The 26,671-nt window shown below is 42.0% G+C and overlaps 1 protein-coding gene across 1 annotated transcript in view; it reads left to right on the top strand.

Annotated features, from left to right (window-relative positions):
* Positions 1–26,671, top strand: part of LOC127395816 (ephrin type-B receptor 5-like) — an 81,520-nt gene that overhangs the window by 45,778 nt on the left and 9,071 nt on the right. The window contains exons 5-8 of the mRNA XM_051643227.1: positions 16,093–16,248; positions 18,839–19,177; positions 25,748–25,872; positions 26,126–26,288. Of these exons, the coding sequence (XP_051499187.1) occupies positions 16,093–16,248; positions 18,839–19,177; positions 25,748–25,872; positions 26,126–26,288 (783 nt within the window). The remainder of the gene's footprint in view (positions 1–16,092; positions 16,249–18,838; positions 19,178–25,747; positions 25,873–26,125; positions 26,289–26,671) is intronic.

The raw sequence follows: 26,671 nt of genomic DNA, 5'->3' as shown, positions 1-26,671 counted from the left end.
ACCTTCCTCCTCACTGGATGAAAGCCTGTGAAGCCTTTCCTGGACCAGCTGTTATCACTTGATTTAGAGCAAAGAATCTGACAAGAACCATTCTGAACAAATAGATAGAAAACCCCTTTTTTTCCTGCTCTCTACTGTGAGTTAATAAACTTTCTTTAGTTAGTTTCATAAGACTGCCTGCTGTTTCTTACTATATGGCCAATTTCTCCAGTTGAGTAGAAATGTGAAACAACATCCTTTAGTAATCTATGTGATCTGGAACGTGGTGTGTGGTGGATTAACTTTTGGCTTTATCCAAGTAGACTTTTCCTTAAGATGAACAAGCAGAAAGAAGAATGGCAGTCTATAGAGGTAAAAGGAAGACTGGGACCTTAGCTTCTTTTAATTCTGTAGATCTATACACACAGGGTGCCTTGCCTTGCAAGGTTTTCTGCACATCTAAGTGGTGTTCCATGTAAAAAGCCAGGAACTGAAAGCTCTGGGTGATTAGGCCCCTAGGCTACTGCTTCCCAAAATTCTGGACTTATGGGCTGTTCTCCCAAATCTTCCCTCAGATCGACAGATTCATGACAAGAAACAGTTGCTGCCAAGTTCCATGTGTTCCTAGGGGTTCACTGCCCATTGCTTAGCATTGCCTTTTGGCTAAAAGTCACATGGGATTTAAGTCACCAGATCCTTTTGAAAAGAATACTTATAATTCATGTCTGAGACACTTCTAAAAATACTCTAGAAATTACAATGTTGCGAAAAATGAGAAATGACTATTTGATAAAACGCTAAGCTGACTTCCAAATGACGTCAGATGAGCTCTTAGCTTGAAAAATCACTCAAATAGAACTATTAATTTAATAATACTGAGTTTATTTTTTTTTCCTTCCAAGTGCAAATACACATTAATTGCAAACCTGTTTTGCCAGTCAGGTTCCATGTCTGTTTTTCTACTCAGTCCTACAGCAGTATCCAATATGGTGCTTGTCCCACACCACAGAAAATGTGCCATTACTGTTTCAGTACACCCCTACATCTGCAATTAACCTCCAGCTTCCCACCTGCTGTTTCTAGCTCAGAGGACTGCCTTTTCTCCCCTTATCCAACTTTGATGTCAGCGGGAGAGAAGATCACAGGATTTTAGGAGAAAAACATTGAGAGACCACATTTAGAAAGAGATAGAGTGGAGAGACCTATTTCAATTATGAGACTGGGGTCAGGTCTGCACCGTTGTTGAAGTTCACTTGTTGGACTTGAACTGCTCATCCCCTTTTGTGTATCACAGTGTATTTTGTTTACAGGCAAGTTCTGGTCATGGTGGAGACTGATGGAGTGGCCTCTGTGGCAAGAGGGCAGAGGCTGTCCCATGCCAGACATAACTTTTTTCCGGACAGCTCTGCAATGGACCCACCACAGGACAGAGCTGAGATTATTAGAAATGTATGTTGCACCTCTGTACAAACATAATTAAGAAGAGGTAGAAAACAGTAGCCAGAGAGAGAAGGAGAGAACAAAAAGACTACGAAACAGCAGAGGGATCACCAAGGTCAGGGAAGGTACTCCAGGTACTAGAGCAGATATTCTCTGCAGCTTGTGGAAGAGTCCTCACAGGAGCAGATGGGTATCTCCTGAAGGAACTGTGGCTCATAGAGAACTCATACTGGAACAGGGAAACAGTGTGCAAGGGAAGGAGGGACAGAGAGGAACTGTGCATTGCATATCCTACCCTGTGATGCCTCCCTGGAGTAGAAGAGTTTGGAGTAAATAGTTAAGTTAAACTTGGGAAAGGAAGGCAGAAAGGTGGTGTTTTAATGTTTGATTTTTGTTTCATATTACCCACATTATTTTAATCAGCAATAAATTAAATTAATCTTTCTTGAGCTAAGTCTGTTTTACTTGTGACAGTAATTGGTAAAGATTTTCTGTCTTTATCTCTACCCATGAGCTTTCTCATCCTATTTTGTCCCTACTTCTTCCTGAGGAGGGTGAGTGAGAGAGTGTCTGGGTGGGCATTTGTCTGTTTGCAAAGGTTAACCCACCAGACAGCTTCTTCTCCTCTCTTCTTTCCCTGGATGTTTCTGAGCATACTGAGGAAGCAAAATGTCTGCCTGTCTTCTGTAGTAGCTGTAATTGGCTCTTCTTCTGTAGGATACAAGGGTGTACAAGGAAGTCAGATGGAGAAGAGGATTCCATAAATTTTCCCACGTCCTGTGGCCATATATGGTCCCTTCTGATTGCAGAAGGAATCACATCTGCATTACTGATAACTGCAGGAACTAGTGCACACAGCTGTTTGGAGATTCATTTGGGAATAATATTGCATGATTATTTTTGTGTTATTAAAAGATGCCCTTCCTCACCAGCCTGGATAAGCTTTTTCAGTGTGTGAGGCTAAGGCAATGTTAAGATTCATGTTCAGTAGTCTGATAAAAAATATGCATATAATATTAGGAAAAAAAACCCAAAAACCCCACAATAATTTACATCTCAGGGACCTGTGGAAGTCACCTACCCCAACCCCATGTTCAAAGGAGAACTAAGTGGGGTTTAGTCACTCAAGGCCTATTCTAGTCTAATTTTCATTATTCCTAAAGTTGAAGTTTCCACAATGTCCCTTGGCAACTGTTCCAGTGTTTGATGGCACACATGGTGAAGCTTCTTTTCCCTAATTAGAAGGAAATTGCAATAGTTGTAATAAGAGATTATTACAATTCGTGTCTGTTGTCTCATGTTCTACCACCTTGTGCCTACACCTTTTTATATCCTCCTGTTAGGTGGCTGATGCCAGCCATAAGTTCCCCCTGACCCCAGCCTCCTCTAAAATTAATAAATAAGTGTCATAGCCTCTCCTTAGGAAGAGCTTTAACTTTGAGGTAAACCCAAAGTTGATAATAATGTTTGGTGCCTTGTGCTAGATTTGTATTTTTATCTTACAAATTGCTCCTTTCATCAGCTTCTCCAGACTTATTCTGCTCCATGCACATATATTTTGGTGCTTTTCAAATAATTTGATGCTTTTCCTATATCCAGTTGTTGCTCTCTACTCATATGCCATCCTTCCAAGCCTAAATCTTTTCCCTCTTGTTTTGTCATTTCTTCTTCATGCAGCTCATTCCCTGGCAGTCCTCCCAATATGTAACTAGGTAGTAATTGCTTAAGCTCCACCTCTTTTGCCTAAAAATCCCTTACCACCTCCTATCAACAGTTCAGCAGGAACCAGGTCTTAGTCACTTAATTTATTTTATCTCATTTGATTTGGTGCTCTCCTTTTCCGTTTATAAAACCCAAAAGCCACACTCGTCTCTTCATTTTTCTTTCATTTTGCACTGCTGCCTCCCCACCTAGACAGCTGTAGCTAGTCTATGAAACTGTAAGTCTAGTGCCCTGTTGCTTCACCATGCCTTGCTTCTAATTCTGGCTGATTCCATCTTACTCAGAACAATATGCAAGATACACAGTAACAGTCACTGCAGAATAACCTGCCCCAGTGGGAAATTACTTCCTATCACCATAAACTAGTCATAGGCTTATTTCAGGGGCTGGAGGGGGAAGGGAATGTTTTATCAAAAAGGTTACCAAAATTTTTATTTCTTAGTGTGTCTTCTGTGTGTTAATTATGCCATCTTTCTTGCATTACATGACAGTAACATCTAAATCATATTTCCAAAGTATTGTAAATTATTAAATTTTTTCCATCATCCTGCCTTTTGTAACTGCCAAATCCATCCCCCTTTCCAGTTGATTCAGTTCAGAGCTTATTCTAGTACCACATCCCATCTAGTTAATGCAAGTGGCATGGCCCATACCAGTTATCTTCTCTTCCACTGGCAGTGGCGGTGGAACTAGAAGATTTTTAAGGTCCCTTCCAGCTCAGACCATTCTGTGATTCTATGATTACTTTGCGGTCCTTGTAGCTATGCACAACCAGTTTTCCCTGTGCCTTAAATTTAACTATGTCCATTCATCCCTCCCAGTTTGATTCCAATGCCAGCTTTGACACTGTTCATTTTCAATACTCTCACGTGTAGTATCTGTTCTTGCTGCCCCACAGCGTACCTGGGAGCAGAACTCCTATATAAGATACAGATCACTTGTGCCAGTCAAGAAGAGAGCAATTTTATGCTCTTCTAAATGCCTTTCTATGTCCGAGCTCCAGTTCCAAATCAGATCTGGATACAAAAAGTCAGATTGTCACTTGTGTCACATTCCCTAAAAACATGATTGGGGATGCATAAAGCTCTGTTTAAGTTTCCAACTGCCATTCTTGGTCCCTGTCCCCTTGCTGTATTCTGTTTTGCTCTCAGAGTATTTCTTCTCTGGGCTTATGGTTCAAGTTTTCAGTTGCCTCTTTCTCTTTACTTTTTTGGTTGTTATTCTGTACCCTCCCCATTTTCATTTCTTCACGCTCCTATCCACAACAGTCCACATTCTAGCACTTTCCTCTGCTGATTTTGATACTTAAAATTGCTGAAGTCTGGCAGAAGCTGTTTCTCTGGCCTACTGGGTGGAACTTATCTCCAGGCGTGTTCTGGTGTGGTTTGGTGGGGGTTTTGGTAGTGGGAGAAGGGCCACAGGAGTGGCTCTGGTAAGAAGCCCTCACTGCTCCAAAACCAGCCAAGTAGCCCTTAGAGGGACAATAGCTGTGCCTCTGCAATTAACATATGAAATAACTGATTTAACACCTGAGCAGAGGAGCACTGAAAGGAGAGCTGTAGTGGAGAAATAAGAGCGGTGCTGGTGGTTGGTGAGGAAGAAGGGGAAGAAGGTGCCCAAGCAGAAGTTTCCCTGCAGCCCATGGCGAGATGGCAGCTGTCCCCCTGCACTCATGGAGGAACGTGGTGGAACATTCCCTGAAGGTGCCAGGAGGGGTGAACTTGGCCACTGGGCTTGGATGTTGTGGCCAGTGGATTTGCTGCCAGAGGACTCTGATTGCCCAGCTGTGGAAGACCCCGGGGCCAGGGGAGGTGGCTGTTCCCGAAGCAGCCCCTGACTCTGTGGGAAGCCCAGGCTGGAGCAGCTCCGGACCTCGTGGGAAGGACTCATGAAGGAGGGGTTGGTGGAGGACTCTCTGCCATGGGAGGGACCCCGTGGGGAAGCAGGGCAGGACTGTGAGGAATCCTTCTTCCTGAGGAGGAAGGAGCAGCAGGAACCACCAGCCTGTGAAGTGACTCTAAACCCCATCCCCTGTCCCCCTGTGCTGCTGGGGGGAAGGAGGGAGAGAAACCAGGAACAAAGGGATTTGGGCCCGGGAAGAAGGGAGGGGTGGGGTAACATATGCAAGCCCTGCTCTGCGTGTGTCTGTGTCCTGCGTGTGTGTGATCAGTGTGAGATTATTATTTTTTCCCCAAGTTGAGTCTGTTTTGCCCAGGACCTTAACTGGGTCTTTTGTCTCAACCCATGAGCTTTGTCTTTCTCATCCCAGTATGTGTGTGAGGGGGCAGTTGAGTGAGCAGCCAGGGGGCTGTTCCTTTGTTGTCGTGTTGGGCCCAAACCACGACAAGGGAGCAGTCAGGCAAATACAGACAACACAGGGGGGAGTGTTCTAAGCGGAAGCTGAGGAGAATTGGGTCAGTGACTCTGAGATCAGCTGTGCCCAGCTGAACTGTTGTGCCATTCTCACACTGTGCCAGCACATGAAAAATGACTGAGACAAGCTGAGAGAGAAGCACTTGTGCACTCCAAACTCTGACTCCTCCTTTCATAGTATCCTTGAGTTGATGGGAAGTGGCAGCTTGCTCTGCCCCTTGAGGTGGTAACTTTGCAACCATCTGTATTGGATATTGGGAATCAATGAGATCTATATTTGTGTTTTCTTGGAAAGTGTCGGTGTCTTGGGGATGATAAAGTCATACTATGCCCAGTGACAAGGCCTGTGGTTTAATTGGTGGTGGTTTTTTGTGTGAAGCTGCTATGCAGGCACACAGTGGAGGTATTTCAGGAGAAGCTGCTCTTTTTCAGGCTTTCTCTGGGATGGTAATAGTAATGTTCACTAAAGCAAAACTTGCTAGTCCTAGTGATAGTGGGCTTGTTTCAGCTTGGTTATTTATTATGACTGTCTACAGTGAGCACAGCAGTTATCTGCAGAGATTGCAGGACAACAGGAAGTGGATATAATGGCATGACTTGCATTAAGAAGGGAATGTAAAGTATATGCAAACTGAAAAATCTTGTGGTGTAAAAAAGGGAAACCTTCAGAAACAAATGAGAGGTTAATTCTGTCTGTGCGTAGAAAGACAGCCCTAGGCTCACTGTAACTGCTGGAATAAAAGGAGAAGGCTTTTGCCTATTTGGTTTGCCAGGGGATTTTTTCCCTTTCCTCCCAAACTAGAGTGACTGGACTGAGGCAATATCATTAAAAGCAGCGTGTCATGACAATAATTATTGTGGCCATCTGTGGGCAAAAGTCCTGACTGCAGCAAGCTAGCGTATCTTAGGCAATTTTGGAAAGGGGTAAAGGTGCTCCTGAATGTAGGCAGCTGGCAGGGGCCAGGGTTTAGGTGGAAGCCGAATGTGTGAGGTTGCTGCAGCCCCTACTGATGGAGGCCATTCTTTAGATATATGGAGGCCAGTTAGTGTCTACTGTAGTCAATCCAGCCTTGATTTGCCAAAATTGCAAATGTAAAATGTAAGTTACTACTAATTGTAGTTCATAGGGTTTATATTTTTTGTTTTGCTTGTGGTTTTTTTTTGTTTGGTTTGGTATGATTTTATTGTAACTATCATTTCATTAGCAAGGTGAAGGAGATGAGAAGCATACTTAATTGCTGCAAATCAGCTTTGCTTGCAATATGCTGTATTATATATGACTTCATTTTGCCATTTTTCTTCTGGAAGTAGAAGTACCTAGGGGCAGAATGATAGCTTTGAAGCACAGTCCTTTCTCTTTATTTGCCATCATTAGGAATAACTGTGTGAGATTATAGGTTTATATAGTCATTAATTTTCTTCACTAGACCATACAAAAGTAATCACTGTGGAGAGATCTTTCCTCCTAGGTTGCTCTGGATTCCACTCCATGCTTCTTCAGCTGTCACTTCAGTCATGTGAGTGGAAATGGGGAGGTGAGTGTCTTCCTTATTGCTTTTCTTTGCACTTTTCTTTGTCCCTTTTAAACTCTTTTCTCAGGTTCTTCCCTCAGAGGGAACATCTGAAATGAGATACAGCCTAGGGTCCATTCATTCTTCCCTGTCCACACCCAATCATGTATGTGGTGAAAGATCTGACAGTGGCGCAGCCAAGAATGCATGGATCTATCAAAATATTTCAGTTTGTATTTGTTTAAGGGAAATCACAGAATGCCTGAACTTGAAAGAGATCTCTGGACAACATATTCTCAAAACACCCCTGTTCAATCAAGGTAGTCAGTATTCGTGGTTCTCCCGTCATCTACTAAGCCAGTAATTTCATCATAGAAGACTGGTCAAGCCTGAATTCCCCCTTTGGAATTCATGCTGGCTACTCACAAATACCTTCTTGTCTTTCATGTGCCTGGAAATGGTGATGATCTTCCCAGGGATCGAGGGGAGGCTGAGCTGCCTACGTTTCCCTGGGTCCTCCTTCTTGCCCTTCTTCAAGACAGGAGTGACATTTGCTTTCCTGTAATCCTCAGGCACTTGTCACAGTCACAACGATCATTCAAAGCTAATAAGAGTGGCCACAAAATGACATAAGCCAATTCCCCTCTGGGTGCATCCCATCAGGGCCCATGGAATTCTGCAGTTCTGGTTTGCCCAAATATTCTCTTACCTGATCTTCTACCAGGAAAATCTTTGTTATTCCAGACTTCCTCTTGGTCTTGCCAGTCTTGCTAGTAAAGATTGTTGTGAAGAACGTGTCATAGAATCATAGAATCATAGGGGTTGGAAAGGACCTCTGAAGATCATGAGTCCAACACCCCTGCTGTAGCAGGAACACCTAGGGCAGGTCACACAGGAACGCGTCCAGGAGGGTCTTGAAAGTCTCCAGAGAAGGAGACTCCACAGCCTCTCTGGGCAGCCTGTTCCAGTGCTCTGTCACCCTCACAGTGAAGAAGTTTTTCCTCATGTTGAGATGGAACTTCCTGTGTTCCAACTTGGTGCCGTTTCCCCTCGTCCTATCACAGGGCACCACTGAAAATAAACTGGGCCATTCTTCACACCCAACCTTCAGATATTTGTAGACATTAATAAGGTCCCCTCTCTCTGTCTTTTGTTCTCAAGACTAAACAGCTCCAGGTCTCTCAGCCTTTCCTCGTATGACAGATGTTCCAGTCTCTTAATCGTCCTTGTAGCCCAGCTTTGGACTCTTTCCAGTAAATCCCTGTCCCTCTTGAACTGAGAAGCCCAGAACTGGACACAATACTCCAGATGTGGTCTTGCTAGGGCAGAGTAGAGGGGGAGGAAAACCTCCCTTGATCTGCTGGCCATGCTGTTCTTAACGCATCCCAGAATACTATTGGCTGTCTTGGCTATGAGGGCACATTGCTGTCCCATGGGTAACTTGTTGTCCACCAGGACCCCAGGGTCCTTCTCCATGGAGCTGCTTTCTAGCAAGTCAACCCCTAATCTATATTGGTGCATGTCCTGTGTCACCAGGTCCCCTGCGCCACCCGGCAGTGGGCCCACATTTTCTCTAGTCTTCCTTTAGCCAGTCTTCCTTTAGCCATTTAGGTCCTTATAGAAGCCCTTCTTGCTTTTGACATTATCCATGGCCAGATTTTATTCCAGGTAGACTTTGGCTTTCCTAACGATGTTTCTGCATGCTTGGACAGTACCTCTATGTTCCTCCCAGATTAGGTGGCCCTGCTTCCACTTTCTGCATACTTACTTTTTAAGTTTGAGTTTAGCTAGGAGGCCTTCATTCAAACATGCAGGCCTCCTGACATTTTTGCCTGAATTCTGGCTTGTTGGTATGTATGGCTTTTGCACCTTGAGAAGGTAATCCTTGCAAGTTAACTAGCTTTTTGGGGGCCACTCTTCCTTCCAGGGTTTTATCCCATGGATAAAACAGGTCTAAACAGATCCCCAAAGTGGTCACATCTGCTCTCCTAAGGTCCTGTGTTGTGAGCTTGCTTTTTGATCAGCTCACTCCCCTCAGGATCTTAAACACAACCATCTCATGGTCTCAGCAACCAAGGCTGTCTTAAGCCTTCACATCCTTGTTTGTAAGCATGAGGTCCAGCAAGGCACCTCTCATAGCCCCCTTTATTGCTTGGGTCAGGAAGCACTCACTAATGCTTTCCAGGAAATTCCTGGATTGCTTCTGACCTACTGTGTTGCTCCTCCAGCAGATACTAGGGTGGTTGAAATCCCCCTTGAGGATCAGTGCCTCCAAGCATGAAGCTGCTTCCAGCTGTCAGCTCCATTCAGTTTTTTGCATGTAAGCATCTAAGGCCATCTGACACATAGCCAAGACATCTATCTTCTCAGGCCTGGCAGATATGACATATCAACAGCAGAAGACCCAGCACCTACTGGAATGACATCTGGTTGACAGAGAGAATGGGTACCAGTGACCTCTCAAATATACAGGCAACTGAATTGCTCCGTAGGACTTCTGGGGGATGGGAATGGAAGGTCTTAAGGTCACTTAAAGAATCACCAACAAAGATGTCAGGAAAAGCTGATTTTAATACAGATTTATGAAAGTGTGGCTTAACAGAATGAAATGGGAAGGCTCATTCTATTACTTACTGTGTGGAAGGGATGTGTAAGGGTTGAAATTGGATTGGAGTGATGTTACAGTTTGAGGGGGCTGAGGATTATTTTTATGGTACCAATGCAAGCACCTAGAGAGAGGGTGTTTAGGACTCTGAGGGATCTGGGTGGTCAGAACGGGGGGGCGCCAGTATTCCTAACCATTTCATAGAATCATAGAATGCATTGAGTTGGAAGGGACCTCTAAAGGTCATCTAGTCCAACCCCCCTACAATAATCAGGGACATCTCCAACTAGACCAGATTGCTGAGACCCCCAAGCCTGACCTTGAAAGTTTCCAGGGATGGGGCCTCCACCACCTCTCTAGGCAACCAGTTCCAGTGATCCACCACCCTCATAGTAAATAACTTTTCGTAATGTCCAACCTAAATCTACCCTTTTCTAGCTAAAAACCATTTCCTCTTGTGCTATTGTCACATGCCCATGTGAACAGCTCTTTCCCAGCCTTCTTATAGGCCCATTCCAGGTATTGAAAGGCCGCTATAAGGTCCCCCTGGAGTCTTCTTTTCTTCTGGCTGAACAACCCCAACTCTCTCAGCCTGTCTTCTTAAGAGAGGTGCCTCAGCCCTGTCATCATTTCATGGCCCTCCTCTGGATACACTCCAACAGGTCCACATCCTTCTTGTGTTGGGGGCTCCAGAGCTGCACGCAGTGCTCCAAGTGAGGTCTCATCAGGGCAGAATGGAGGGGCATAATCACCTCTCTCAATCTGCTGGCCACACTTCTTTTGATCCAGACCAGGATGCAGTTGGCTTTCTGGGCTGCAATTGCACATTGGTGGCTTGTGTCCAGCTTTTCATCCACTACTAGCCCCAGGTCTTTTTCCACAGAGCTGCTCCCTAGCATGCCTTCGCCCAGCCTGTATTGATATCTCTGATATCTGATATTTCCTGCCATACTCTATAAAAGCCAGGAGGACTGGGAGTCTCCCCCTTCCCACTCCCTTCTTCCTTCCCACTTCGCTGCACTGAGAGGTGTTGGAGAGAGGCTCCTGCTTTTTCATCAGCTCACCAAATGGTCTGCAGGATCCAAATCTGTATGGTCAAAACTGGCTTTCTTTACTGAGATGGTAATGCTACTGGCGTGTTCATTCCATTATGTAAAACCTACAACACTGCACTTTTCCTTAATACCTTTGGCTAACTCATCAGCAATGTGTTGATGAGTATGACTCGATGGTCTTGAAGGTCTTTGCCAACTAAGGTAATTCTGTGATTCTGTGGTTTTGTGATCCCTGCAGACCTCATCCCTTAATAGCCAGGCTCAATGGCAAGTTGCCATTAGAGTTCAAATCACCATGTATATATAAATGTTTGCTTATTTTTAACACAACCATTATTATTTTTAAATAAATTTAATTTACTAAATGCCAGACAAATTCTTCATCATTCACAGCTTTGTCTGTCTTTCTATATTATTTGTAATTGGGCTAGAGATTAATTTACCTGAATTCTTTCAGCACTACCCTTGCAGGAGAAATATGTTTTTGCACTGCATGGATAAATCCTCTACAGGATTCCTTTTAGCATCACAGGGACTGCAGGCATTACAATTATCTGTTTATTTTCACTATTGTGGTGAGTAGAAAGGTCATTGTCCCACTTGAGGTCAGGCTCTAGCACTGAATGAAGAAAATGAACCATTCTTCAGGGTCTACCTTGACAATGAATGTGGAATGAATGTACCATCAGTTCTAAGCCTTGACAAAAGCTTCAGAAGGGGGTTGATGCAAGAAAGTATGATGAGACAAAATTAGAAAAGCAAATAAAGATGTTCACATTCAGTTCATCATTGTCAAATTTCAAATAAAGGAAGATCCCTGAAAGTTACATATTTTGGTTAAATGAACATGCAATGAGTTGGATTAGAATGTCCCATTCATAATACTTGTAGTTTCAGTGCAGGTGCATTTGCCAAGAAATGTGAAAATTGTATTCTGCATCTGTGGCTGTTAGCAAAGCCTTAATGAAAGGGATTTAATTCATGAGTGGGACAAAATCTTACTTTCTTTTGTCCATAGGGACAGATATTTCCATATGAGAAAAATTTTACTTTCTGCTGGATAAAGGCCAGAAGGCAAAAGCAGTTGCTCTTTTCTTAACATCATCCATCATATGCAAAGTTAGCATCTCTTCTTCCTCCTTCCTTTCCATATGTCAATGTATCATCACCACTGAATGTTGTAATTTTCTGAGTGCTGGGAAGAATTGGTGTTCTCCTGTCTAGTAGGTCTCATTCAGAGTTACTGAAGTCCCTTTTATAGTCTGATCTGTCCCAGGACTTGGCACTAATATCACAGTATATGTGGATGTTACTTTGCAGTCAAAACGACTTCTGGGAGAAAATATTAAGTAACAGATTAAGCTACAGACCACCCAACCAAGATGATCAAGTGGATGAGGCCCTCTTTAAACAGATAGGAGAAGCTTCATGCTCACAAACCATGGTCCTCACGGGGGACTTTGACCACCCCAACATCTGTTGGGAGGACAACACAGCAAAGCACCAGCATTCCCGGGAGTTCTTGGAGTGCACTGATGACAACTTCCTTCTTCAAATGGTAGAGGAACCAACAAGAAAAGGTGCTTTGCTGGACCTTGTTCTCACCAACAGAGACAGGCAGGTGAGTGAGGTAAAACTCGGTGGGAGGCTGGGCTGCAGTGAACATGGCACTGTAGAATTTAAGATCCTTAGGGCAGCAATAAAAGTGCAAAGTAAGCTGAGCACACTCAATTTTAAAAAGGCAGACTTTGGTCTCTTCAAGGATCTAGTCAGTAGGGTACAATGGGACAAAACCCTGGATGGGAGGGGAGGCCAGGAAGGCTGGTCCATATTCAAGGATCTTCTCCACACCCAGGACCAATGTGTCCCGATGAAGAGGAAGGCAGGCAGGAGTGCCAAGAGGACTGTGTGGATGAGCAAGGAACTCCTGGATACACTTAGGTGTAAAAATAGAGCTTACAGAGGGTGGAAGCAAGGACAGATATCCTGGAAGAAGTATAGAGAAGTAGTCAGAGAAGCAAGAGATCAGGTTAGGAATGCAAAAGCACAGGGAGAATTGGATCTGGATAGGAAGGTTAAAGGCAATAAGGGAAGTTTCTATACATCAATGATGAGAGGAAGACTGGTCCACTGCAGAAGGAAACTGGAGAGCTCTTCATCCAAAACGTAGAGAAGGCTGAGGGTCGTCAATGACTACTTTGTCTCAGTCTTCAATGGCAAGGACTCTGGTCAGACCCACCAAGTTATGGAAGCTAAAGGCAGGGACTGGGAAAAGGAAGATCCCCCTATTGTAGAGGAAGAGTAGGTTCATGACTGCCTGAAGGACCTGAAGGTCAGCAAGTCCATGGGACCTGATGGGATCCACCCATGACTCCTGAAAGAACTGGCAAATGAAATTGCAAAACCACTGTCCATTGTATTTCAAAAGTCATGGCAGTCTAGTGAGGTTCCTGCTGACTGGAAAAGGAGAAACACAACCCCCATTTTCAAGCAGGGAAGAAAGGAAGACCTAGGGAACTACAGGCCAGTCAGTCTCACCTCTATGCCTGGCAAGATCATTGAGCAGATCCTCCTGAAGGCTCTGCTAAGGCAAGCAGATAACCGAGGGGTGACTGGTGACAACCAACAGGGCTTCACTAAGGGCAAGTCCTGCCTGACGAATTTGGTGGCCTTTCACAATGGGGTCAGAGCCTCAGTGAACAAAGGCAGAGCAAAAGATGTCATCTACCTGGACAAGGTGCAAAACATTTGGTACTGTCCTACATGACATTCTGGTCTCAAAACTGGGTAGTTATGGTTTTGATGGATAGATCACTCATTGGATAAAGAACTGATTGGATGGTCACACCCAAAGAGTTGTGATCAATGGCTCAATGTGACGAGTGGTGTTCCTCAAGGATCCATACTCAGACCAGTACTGTTTAACATCTTTGTTGGCAACATGGACAATGGTATTGAGTGCACCCTCAGCAAGTTTGCCAACAACACCAAACTGTGTGGTGAAGTTAACACACTGGAGAGAAAGGAGGCCATCCAGAGGGACCTTGACAGACTTGAGAAATGGGCTCATGTTAACTGTGTGAAGTTCAACAAGGCCAAGTACAATGTTCTGCACTTGGGTTGAGGCAATCCCACACAAGAATACAGGTTGGGAGGAGAAAGGATTGAGGACAGCCCTGCGGAGAAGGACTTGGGGTTGATGGTGGAAGAGAAGCTCAACATGAGCCAGTAATGTGCGTTTGCAGCCCAGAAAGCCAGCTGTGTTCTGGGCTGCATCAAAAGAAGCACGGACAGCTGGTCAAGGGAGGTGATTCTGCCCCTCTACTCTGCTCTGGTGAGACCCCACCTGGAATACCATGTCCAGGTCTGAAGCTCCTAACATAAGCAGGACATAGAGCTCCTTGACTGAGTCCAGAGGAGGGGGACAAAAATGATCAGAGGACTGGAGCACCTCCCCTGTGAAGATAGGCTGAGGACGTTGGGGTTGTTCAGCCTGGAGAAAAGGAGGCTTTGAAGTGGCCTTATAGTGGTTTTCCAATACCTGAAGGGGGCCTAAAAGAAAGTTGGGGCAGGACTTTTTGCATGGGTGTGTAGCTGGAGGACAAGGGGCAATGGTTTAAAACTTGACAAGGTGAGATTTGGATTAGATATTAGGAGGAAATTCTTTACTATGAGAGTGGTGAGACATTGGCACAGGTTGCCCAGGGAGGTTGTGGAAGTCCCATCCCTGGCAGTGTTCAAGGCCAGGTTGGATGGGGCTCTGAACAACCTGATCTAGTGGGAAGTGTCCCTGCCTGTGCAGGGTGGTTGGATCTAGATGATCTTTAAGGTCCCTTCCAACCCAGACCATTCTGTGATTCTATGATAATGTAGCAGGCATGGGACTGTGATAATGTAACTGATGGGACTTCACAGTTGTTATTGGCTGTTGTGTCTGGACTGCAGCTGTAACCTTTTCATCTTTGTTAAGGTTTGCATACCTGCAGTCCCACAGCATGTATCAAAAATTATACAATGGGCTTTGAAAACGCAAAGCAAAGGCAATTGAATGCACAGGAGAATGAAGTTAGGTAAGTGAGCTACTCTGTTTTTCTCAGGTTATATAAGAAAGATGCATCAATGGCCACTCAGCACCTATGTGGTTTAGAAACATTTCCAAATAATGGTTATTGGAGGTGTAAGCCTTTTAGTACAGTAAGTAATAGCCAGATGGGATAATTCTGCAGCCTCTGGTGTGGTCTTACATTTTGGAACATTCATTAGATACCCTAATTTCATATGAACATCTATCTAACAGTATTTTCTTACACTTTGCTCTTATTTTTATATAAATTTTTGCTATCCACAATCTTTTGGATTGTTATGCTTACAGTAATCACTAGGACTGTACTTCTCTGGAGTGTGTCCCTTGTGTCTTTTGACATTGAATGCTCATCTGGTGTCTATCTGAAAGTTTCCCAATCCCAGTAAATGCTCTTTATTGTGAAGGTAACCAACTAAATGTCAGCCCACAAATAAACTTTCACCTGATCTTGTTAGTCCATAAAATCTAAAAAAGCCTTACTATTTATACAGAAAATCAATATTAGAAAACTTACGTAAGACTTACATAAAAATTGTAAAAGCTTTATTCCTAGCACTTCAGTGTAATATCTAAGTGCCTTCTACTAGGCAATCCAGCATAGCATCTTTGCCAAACCTGGAATGTGAACTATTCCCATATTGTTAATAAGTTACTATTTTGTTGAATTTTCTTTCCCTGTAGCATGGATTTCTATCCTTGTTTTAGCTTTTTGCATAGTGCATGTTCACATGCATTTGCAGATAAAATTTTACTTCATTGAGAGGCTTTCATCTATTATTGGGAAGTTTCCAGACTTACAAGAAGGCAACAGGGCTACAAGTCTGAGTGCCTGCTCCTAATTTTGATACAAAATCAGCCATGGTAGCTTATATTACTTTAAGCAAATAAACTGTTGAAGATAGCATAAAAAATCCATATTTGTGACTCTGTTGGGTGGTGAGGAGGTGTGGATAATACCTGTAACCTCTATGACTATTTCCAGACAGATCAAATGACTGTGCTCTTTGGCTTCTCTACTAGTAAAGCTCTTTGAGTGAGTAATGAGAAAATAATTATGTCAGATGACCCAAGCTGTCTCTGGACTGCTTCTCTTTCATCTGCCAGTGAATCAATTTAAGCACCTATTGTATAGAAAAAAAATCTTTTTGAAATTTCAGCTTTAACAATGCACGGTCCGTAATGCAACAAAACCAGTAGTAGCTACTCTAGGTAATAATTTCTCCCTACAGTAGTGACATGAGTTAAACGTAAGAAAGATCGCATCGTATCTGGAATCTGAATTAATGAGTTTTCTGCCTTTGCCTCTCATTTTCCTCCTCTTAGCCTGTCCCCTTGGTTTCTTTAAAGCATCTGTGGGAGATGACCCCTGCCATCTATGCCCTGCCCACAGCCACACTCCACTGCCAGGCTCCAGTGAATGTGTGTGTCAGAACCACTACTATAGATCTGCTTTGGACAATTCTGATGCTCCCTGCACTGGTAAGTATTTGGGTGGATTATTTGAAAGCAAGAAGAGCAGTTAATGAACGAGAATATGCCTGAATGATTCAGACAAGTTGCAATTCACCTCTTCTCATGACCTCTAATAAAACCTAAAACTTCTCTTTGCTCCTCCAGTTGACTGCAGGGCATATCCACTCATTAAATGCAAATGAGAAGGCAGAAGTGCTCCCACATGATTTTTACAAGTTGATACAAAACTCTGTTTTGAGAATACTGGGGTGTTGCAATACTAGATGCTCAGGAATGAAAAAATATTAAATTTTAGATGACTTGTGCAACCTTAAATAAGTTAATTGCAGGCATCAATAAAGTACAACTTTAATGAGAGAATAATTTACTAATATCTCATTAAATTCTGAACTCATTTCATACACAGGATGGTCATTTTTCATTGAAGGCTTTAGTTAACCAGTATTTTCTTCCCTTTATCATTGAAAGTGTAAAGACCATATTTATTGCACAGAATTAAAAATCTGCAAAATTTATTTATTGGAAAATAATTAATTTTTTCATTAGCTTATCTGTGTTTCTCATCAATTATGACTTTTCATAGTAATTTGTTATTAATGTTAACAGGTCAAGAAAGAATAATTAGTTGTAGAAAATAAAATAAGGTTAGTGATTAGCACTCAAAATTATAGTTTCAATAGTATATAATCAGACATCACTCTTGAACTTTGGGAGAGTGTCCGGGAAAAAAATTATTTCCTAAAGCATCTTGCACTTTATGGCTCTTAAGTTAAACACTTAGAAATTAGGAAACACCTTTCCTTTTCCTTTTCCTTTTCCTTTTCCTTTTCCTTTTCCTTTTCCTTTTCCTTTTCCTTTTCCTTTTCCTTTTCCTTTTCCTTTCCTTTTTCCTTTCCTTTCCTTTTTCCTTTCCTTTCCTTTCCTTTCCTTTCCTTTCCTTTCCTTTCCTTTCCTTTCCTTTCCTTTTTCCTTTCCTTTTTCCTTTCCTTTCCTTTTCCCTTTCCTTTTTCCTTTCCTTTCCTTTTTCCTTTCCTTTCCTTTCCTTTCCTTTCCTTTCCTTTCCTTTCCTTTCCTTTCCTTTTCCCTTTCCTTTTTCCTTTCCTTTCCTTTTTCCTTTCCTTTCCTTTCCTTTCCTTTTTCCTTTCCTTTCCTTTCCTTTCCTTTCCTTTCCTTTCCTTTCCTTTCCTTTCCTTTCCTTTCCTTTCCTTTCCTTTCCTTTCCTTTCCTTTCCTTTTTTTCCTGTAATCCTATGGTTCCTGTACTGCACAGAATCAATCCATGTCCAGCAGCCTCAAAACACAAAATATTTTTCCTGGGCAGCTGTCTATCCTTTGCATTGACTTTGATAAGAATCTTCAGAGAAAACTAGTATGTGACAATGCAAATGCTGAGTGGTCCAGTTAAAATCTCAAAAGAAAATTTAATTCTGACATTTCCTGATATACAAATGCTTCATCTTGTCAGTAATGCATTTTCTAAACAGTCTTCTGTGTGCTATTTTCCAGCATAATTTATTTTTCTAACAACACTGGAAATGTGAGACCCCAGGGAAATTCAGCTATTGGAAATACTCAAATGATCCAGCAATGAGCTACATTGCAGCCAGAGAGATCCCCCACAAAGATCTCTTTCACATGTGCTAATTGTGTCATTCTTCATAGTGATCATTGATAGACAGAGAAAGGACTTTGCCCATGGCTTTAATTTATATTTCTTAACTATAGAGCAATAGTTATAATAGTTATATTGCTCTATATTAGAGCAATATAGAGAATGAGGATTCTTGGGTTTCGCTATACCCTTTAGAGGGGAATATTCCGTAAAACGATTCCATTGCCTCTGCCTGTTACTAAGCTCAGCCTCTCTGTCCCTTCCATTCCCGTCATGCTTTGTGTCTATGCCCAGCTTTACTAGTGCAGCATTGCTGCTCATTTTAACCTCATTTTCACTTTCTAGCTCTAGTGTCTTGTCCCATGCTCAACCCCATGACATGTTCTCACTCTGCATTTTCTTTCTACTCTTCACTGTCTCTGTGCCAACAGGGGTAGGGTTGAATGCATGGAATGGGCATGTTTTCTGTCAAGAGTTTATTCCCAATGCCACTCAGGAACCCACCTGATAGCAGGAATAATCATGAGGAAACTGGTGTTCAGTTTCTGCAATAGATGGAACACACTAACTGAAGTCTGAGATAATTCAGACATACTAGGTGCCAAAGGAGAGAATTAGGGGTCTCAGTAGAGAGAAATCTTTACTAAGGTTGCACAGAATTTAAAATTTCAAAGACTTGGAGTTTCCCTAAACATTGGCTGTTCTTTTAGGGAAAAGTAAAAGTTACACCCTTGAAACAAAGACCCTGCTTGTTAATTTTTTTTCTCTAAAATGTGGTAGTACAGTTGCTCCTTTGTGTATGTAAGTTTATGTTTGATATAGCAAAGGATATGTTGTGGGTTCTTTTAGCCTTACTCAGAGAAGAGTAAAAATGTGAAGAAAAAATAATTTGTTCATCTGTTCTTTCCTCCCTGCTTTGTCTTCTCTCCTCCCCCACCTTTCTTCTCTTCTTTATGGGGTTTTGATCTTTCATTCTGTCTTCTAGGCATCCCCTCTGCTCCCCGTGACCTTAGCTATGAACTTGTTGGCTCCAATGTGCTCCTGACCTGGCGCCTCCCCAAGGACCTGGGTGGCCGCAAGGATGTTTTCTTCAATGTCATCTGCAAAGTATGCCCAGCAGGGTCCTCAGGGCCATGTGTGCGCTGTGGGGACAGCGTCAAATTTGAGCCACGCCAAGTGGGTCTGACAGAAAGTCGTGTGCAAGTCTTCAACCTCTTGGCCCATGTGCAGTACACCTTTGAGATCCAGGCCGTCAACTCGGTGACTGAATTGAGTTCAGAAGCACCCCACTATGCCACGATCAATGTTAGCACCAGCCAGTCAGGTGAGGAGACTCTTGCATCTGAGTCCCAAAATTTCCACTTCTGTCTCTCATTTGATTTGCTTCTATCTTTTGAATCCTGAAGCTTTGTCTTCTTACTTGTGTGTTGTGACCTTTTTTATCTTGCCCTCTTAAGTTCTGTGATTTCACTTATGGCATTCTCTTTCCTGCTTTCTCTGAATGGGCTTTCCTTTCTTCCCAGTTGGCAGAAAAACTGAGGTTGGTAGAAAAACTGAGTTTAGCAGCTGGTGTGGTTGTACATGTTGAAGAGTTGTTGAGGCAAGCTGCTCTGGAGAAGGTAATTGGAGGCTGTAGTTCTGTGACTCAGACAGAGGATGCTGCTTCATTCTGCAAGACAGAGGACACTAACCAGGGTTCAACAGGGATTTTGTAAGCATCAGCTTGCCACAACAGCTCTTAGAGAGCTTTCCTTCATTTCCTCTTAACCTTCTGTTTCTTCTACTCTTCTCAATTTTCTTACACTTCAGTCTTTCTAGTATTTTTGACCTCTTCACTTTTTTTTCTTTCTGTGTTTTAGGATGTATGTTTTTTCCATCTTTGCTTGCTCCTGTACACAACCTTCCATTCTCCTCATTTCAGTTCATACTTGAGTGCACTTTAACAAGCAGTATCCACTGTTTCATCATATCTGGCCACCTTTGCCTTGCTGCATATCAAAATGAGGAAGTGATAAAGGCACTGTCTAAAGATGAAGATACAGTTGAAGATACAGATAGGTGCTGTATGACAAAAAAAGAACGTATACAGTGACACCTAAATGTACATGCCCCTGGGATGGCATATGTTAATACTGTGCAGTCCTGTGGGTCATAAAAGGATATGAAAACTACAGTTTTTACAGTTCCTGGAGAGGTGTTAAATGGAATTTCAACTAAGGATCCGGAAACAGAATCACCGTTCCTATTTTAGTGAAATTGCTCTGCATGTCATATATTTTCTTCTGCCTTCTCCATGCCTTTTTAACTTCGTTGTTCTGATAAGTGGTCTTGGAATATTATTTTCCTGCCAAAATGAAACAGACATTTTGTTGGGGTTTTTTGTTGTGGGATGGTTTTTTTTTTTCCTTTTACATAGTATAGTTGTATCAAAGATGTTGTGATCCTTGTAGCTAGGAACTAAACCACAGGGATAGCTAAACTAAAATACTAATGGCTTGTGTTGGCTGTCAGAGGAAGGGATAGGTTAAAGATCTGAAGAGGAGTTCAGACTGATGGATAGCATGCTTATCTATTGGGAGGAAAATAGAGGACAGCATCAAGTAAGTTCTGATTTTCTGTAGATATGTAGAGGCACTGGAGCTGGAGACAGCCACATGTGTACAGGCATACAGTTCTGCTAAATGTCAATAATAAGTTGGTCATTACAAACGTATAAGCTAATATGGACAATAATTGTACACTGCTTGTTTAAGTGGATATAATGAAGAGTAATGTGATAAGGAGGAGAAAGTGGAGGAAAAATTTGAAGTGAGTGACAGAAAATGTCTCTAAACATTTAGAGATGTTTAAATGTTAAACTCAAAAAAATCCCTAATGAGCTTCCACAATGTAGTTGTTAAAACCCCTGCAAAACCAGGCTTTGGTAAAGCTCCAAGAGAAATGCTGTGAAACCAGATGTGGCGTAATGATCTTGGTTAAATCACATCTTGTCATTTTTGCTTCTATGCTATGGAAAGGAATATATATACACCCTAAGTATCTTGCATACTGTTAGCAGACGCCAAGGTTTGTCTGTGTCTGTTTCTTCCATTTGAAATGTTACTTCACAGGTATTGAGTAACAAAGCACGCATAGGATACCTGGTCACCTTAAGAAGCTGGCTTCAAGTCTTTTGCTAACAGAAAAAAGATATGGCTGGGTAATTTGTATGGTAATTCCAGGCAGTTACTTTGGCTTCTGCTGGAGACAGATAGGTGTTCGGTTAATTTCTAAATCATTCTCTTTCTTCATGCTTCTCATCTCAGTCTTCTTCATCTATATCTGAGGTAATTTAATTGAGTAGCTGCTTCCTTCTCCGGCCTGGAATCCACAAATCTACACTCTTTTTTTGCTTCTGTTTGACTTTTCTGACCACTCCTATTCCTCCAGGTGCCTCTTAGTGTCTGTGGGTTTGCTGGGTGTCTCTCTCTAAGGTGCCTCTCATGCACTGAAGCAGTTTCATAGGAGGGCAACTTTCTTAAGCAGCAATGTGTACTGAATGACTTCCTTTTGTGTTTGGTTGTGGTTTTTTTCCTTTGCCCTTCCTCAGGATCATTAGGAGTGAGCTTGAGATGAGCTGCCCTTGATTCATAGTGACAGCTCATACTAACAAGGCCCTTCCTCCATCACGTGACCTGTCTCATCCATACCCCTTCTCTTCAATTCCTTCAGCAGCTTTTCACTTTAGCATGGCTTATCGTAGTTATTGCTATGTGTTATTATCATTATTATTATTACTATTGTTATTATTATACAAGCAGAGATGGACATTTCAGGATCTCATGTTCTGAAAGAGACAAGGAGTGGACAGGAAGGCATGAAGGATATAAAAACAGCAAACTGGAGAAAGATAAGCTTTCAGAGTAAATGGCTGTGATGAAAGAAAGAACCTCCAGCCCTGACAGTTTCTGAATATTCTGCTTACTCAAATATCAGGCAGAGTCCTCTCACTTCTTCCAGTTGCTAATCCAAAAAATCATCCTTCTCACCCCTACCCTTTTGTTGGAGGTATCTTATGCAATATTCTGTGCTGCAACAGTTCTACTTTTCTTTCTCCTCTGCTGCCTGTTCACTCTTCATCTTTGTCTCCCAAATGCTGTTCATGTAAGAGTTTTCTTTCCCCTGACAGTCTGCTAGCCCTGCTTCAGAGTAGGATAGGATCCTTTGGTTACACAGTCACATTTTGTGGTAGCCTGATTATGATGTTCATACTCTTCAGTGACTATGTGTCTGAAGACAGAATAAGAAGGGCCAGCACTGAATAATTTCCTTTAATATGGTAAAATTTAACCTTCTGTGTCAAAAAGCATCTGAAACCTGTTTGGATAATAATAATAAAACCTGTTTGGATAGCGATAGCATTACATGTAAATACAGTATGCAAATTACAAGAAGGAAAAACTGTCCAGAATTGAGATAAGAGAGAAGGGAATTGCTTTCAGCTCATGTTTGAAGTGCTGAGGGTGAATACCTGAGGAAGTGTCAGGCTATAATAGAAAGAGGTTGGGAGGCTGTTGCAGATAGCATGAGCTGCATAAGGAAAAGCTATTATGTAATTGTAGTGGAGTTATCCTTTTTCACAGAGGGGAGCCTGACACAAAAAAGGCAAAGAACTTAATATCCAACCATATTATTAAAAAAAAAAAAAAAAAAAAAAGAAAGAAAGAAAAAAAAAAGAAAAGGATTAAAATCTTAATGATTATTTTAATATCTTCAAGTGTACTTGCAGAGTAAACAAATATCTCTTCTTATGTTTCAGGACAGAATTCTGGTAAATTTCATGTAAAGGACTGTGAAAAAAAAATCCCTCTGTGCACAGCTGTAACTACCTAACCATTTTTCCCTCTACACCTTCAACTGAAGCATGTAGTAATGTCTGTTGCCAGAGACACTCTATGGAGTTTATTCATTCAGACAGTTGTTCTATTCATAGAAAGAAGAGGAAAAGATAAAGACAGTAGAGACCCAAATATTGGAGCAAATCTATGCAGACTTTTAAAAGCAAGTAATTTATTTTTTTTAAAACTAAATCCAGACATTATGAGAGCTAATGGAGAACTGTGAGAATAAAGGTTATGTGATCAGGTTGCCTTGTACCTGTGTAAGAGGCTGCATGAGGACAAGGACAGCTATAAGCATTGCCAGGAAATTGAAGAGGACCTTACAGAATATTTTCAGGTGAAAAGGTGTGAGAAAAGGAAAAGCATTAAATGCCAAGTATGATTATGAGATTATGAAGGAAAATGGATGAGTCACTCTGTGCTTATTGTCCTCTTAATGAACTACAGTAATTTTCAAAGTAACAAGCCATTTGTTTATTTACAATCTAATTGCCAACCCTGATCATTCACCAAAGGTCCCTAAGAATTTAGCTGTATTGTTTTCTTCTTACATAGGAACAAAAAAATACTCTTTAGGTTTAATTTTTCTCTCGGTGACCCTTGTGGACTCAGCCATCTTCAGTGGATTTGCCCAGTTATGCCTGGGACTTAATAAACATTTCTGTGGTCACTCCTCAAAAATAAACTATTCCAGTTTCTCTCCTTACTATGCCCTATCTCTACAGCATGAGCAGAGAATGAATGTGCTTGTTTTCACATTTCAGGTTGCAGCAACTGTTTAAATGAAGACAGAAACTTTTTGAGCAACTAGAAATAGGAGGTATACAGTAAAGCATGGCGCTTTGTGGGATAAATGATTTTTTCCTGCTTATTAGGGATGAGTTGAACACATACAGAAGAAGCAGTAATAACAGTGGTAAAGGAAATTAAAATTACTAATTAATTTGCCTTTCTGTCAAATCAGTCTTCATCCACAGAAAGTAAAGTTCAAGGTTATGACAAAAGACAACCCAAGATACTTTAAAGGATTTTCAGGTATTTAGAGAAAGGGTCAGAACTAAATTGAAGTCTGTGAAAAAGCCATAGGACATTTTCAAAATAAAGATAAGATATTAAACACATAATGAAGGAAATTTCCATGCTATATTCAGACTGATCTTCCTTGAAGATGGTATATGGGAAAATGTGTGGAATAAATCTAGAGTCTTCATGCTGTTTACTTAGATTGTGAGTATAAGATGATACTGGAAGAGGTAACAAAGGAGAAACTAGAATTTGAGAGTGGTAGATTTGGGGCTAGTATTAGAGAATATAGAGGCATATTAGAGAACATTAGAGGCATAGGTGAAGTTGATCAAACCATGTGAAATATAAGAAAACAAATAAATACCCGGAAAGAACATACAGACCCTATCAGGGTTTAGTTTGAGTCCCAATTAAGTATGACCTATGAGCCAGTTGTCTAAATGGCTGTTGTAGTCCATGGATGTCTAGACAGTACTGTTGAGAGAGTGATTCAGACTTATTATTAGAATCATAAAATGGCTAAGCTTGGAAGAGACCATTGGAGGATGTCTACTCCAACCCCCCTGCTTAAGTAGGGCCACTTTGAGCATGTTGCCCATGACCATGTCCAGAACATTTTTTAGTATCTCCAAGGTTGGAAACTCCACAACCCCTCTGGGTAACCTGCTCCAGTGCTGAATCAAAAGCATTTTGTTGTGTTCACAGGGAACCTCCCGTGTTTCATTTTGTGTACATTGCCTGTGGACCTGTCACTAGCCACTGAAAAAAAGCCTGTCTCTGTCCTATTTTCATCCTCCCTTCAAGTATTTGTGTACATTTATGAGATCTCTGCAAGCCTTCTCTTCTCCAGGCTGGACAGTCCCAGCTCTCTCAATCTCTCCTCATTAGAGAGTATGTCCATGTCTCTCTTGTACTGGGGAGCCCAGAACTGGACATGGGTCTTGAAGTGTGGCCTCAGCAGAGCTCAGCAGAGGAGAAAGAACACCTCCCTCAACCTGCTGGTAACATTCCTTCTCATGCAGCCCAGAATACTGTTGGCCGTCTGTCATGGTTTGACTCAGGATTGACAATTAAACCAGCGAAAATAATGCTCTCACTCCCCTTCCCCTCCCACCCAGAAATTTTTAAACTAAAATACAGGTCAAATGTTGCTAAGTGGCTTGGAGTATTCCTTCCAGGTGCAGGAAAAATTGTGGATTGGAAAGAACTGAGAAGAGTGGGAAGAATTGGGCTTCTGTGATTCAGTGGCCTGCAGAGGGACTGAGACTGTCGAATACAGTAGCAGTTTTCACATTTGGGCACCAGCCCTGACAGAGTTTGGCCTGAGATACAGGAGCTAGTCTGAACACAAGGCTGCATATCAGGCTATGAAAATGAGATGTTTTCGTTCTCTAGGATCTGCAACTGAACTGAGACCACTGACCTGAAGAGCGGTTCAAAGTCTGTTCCTTAACACATCAGTGTTTTCATCTGGTTTGCAACCATAATCTGGTAGTGAAAGGCCTCCATTACTCTGATAGCCATACTTGATTTTTTTTCCCCCCAGGCAAAGAATTGTAATCTGAGGGAGAAGCAGAAGTAGTGTGCTCTGCTTTTGCTTTGACTACTGTCACATTGTTTGTCCAAGTGTCATCCTAGATCAAGGCAGTGGCACTGAACATCTTGTCATCTTGCATGTAAAAATTGCAAATTTGAAGATCAGAATGCTAGTTAAAATATAGATAATTTCATCATTTCTGGGCATGATCAGTTGGATGTGGATTTCTTCATTTTCTTTTTGCCCAAGTTGTCATTTACTGTATCTCCCAGTGGAGTAGAATTGTGCCTGCATTTCTTCTAGTTATTTTATAAAGTACTTCATAAAGCAAATTAAGGGAAGTTAAAGGATCAGCTGACCTAACTTATTAACTCATCATGAATGAATATTCAATATAGTTCATTGTTAAGTTTATCCATTTGCAATCTCTCCCTCCTCTCTTTTATTCCAGTCCCCTCTGCTGTCCCCATGATGCATCAGGTGAGTCGTACTACCAGTAGCATCACACTATCATGGCCTCAGCCAGACCAGCCCAATGGGATCATCCTGGATTACCAGCTACGCTACTTTGACAAGGTGAGCAGAATGTGATGAAGTGCTGATGGTTGTGTAGCTGATATGAAAAAGAGGACAGGGAAATCGTCTCTCTGCGAGATGCACCCCTGGATCAGGATGGATAAGGTAGAGAAAAATGCTTCCATTATGAGGGAAGAAAAAGCTGTATCAAAACCAGTTCATAATATACACTTCATCTAATATCAGTCCATCTGCTTTTCCCAACATGAAGCCATCTAGTCTAACATTACTTTTTGGTCACTGACATTCACAGGCAGAGGATGAGGATAATTCATTCACCTTGAATAGTGAAACTAACATGGCCACCATATCAAATCTGAGCCCAGGCAAGATCTATGCCTTCCAAGTACGAGCTAGAACAGCAGTGGGCTATGGCCCATACAGTGGAAAGATGTATTTCCAGACTTTAATGGGAGGTAAGTGCTGCCATTTTGTATTCAGATCTTCTTCACATGACCATCTTTCACTTTGGGGTGCCCCTGAGTATTAGCTTATGCTCTGGATGACTGGTACCAGACACTCCTACTCAACTTGTATTTCTTCATATCATTATTTGCAAATGCAGATTTGTTCACTCAAAGAAGCTTCATGCTGTCAGAGCATATTGTTTACACTACCTCCATATTCCCCAGTCCTACTCCTTGTTGCCTCTGCACCTCTGACCAGTAGGAGCAGAATGTGTCAGTGGAACTCTCTTTAGGAGGTAGTTACAGTTCATACCACTACACACTTCTGTAGTGTGGTCTTCAGTGGCCACAGAAGAATTACAGCTGAATTCTCTGTGAAAGTGTTAAAGACA

Source organism: Apus apus, chromosome 1 (assembly GCF_020740795.1).
Source record: "Apus apus isolate bApuApu2 chromosome 1, bApuApu2.pri.cur, whole genome shotgun sequence".
Classification (NCBI taxonomy): Eukaryota; Metazoa; Chordata; class Aves; order Apodiformes; family Apodidae; genus Apus; species Apus apus.
This window is presented reverse-complemented; position numbering and strand designations above follow the sequence as displayed.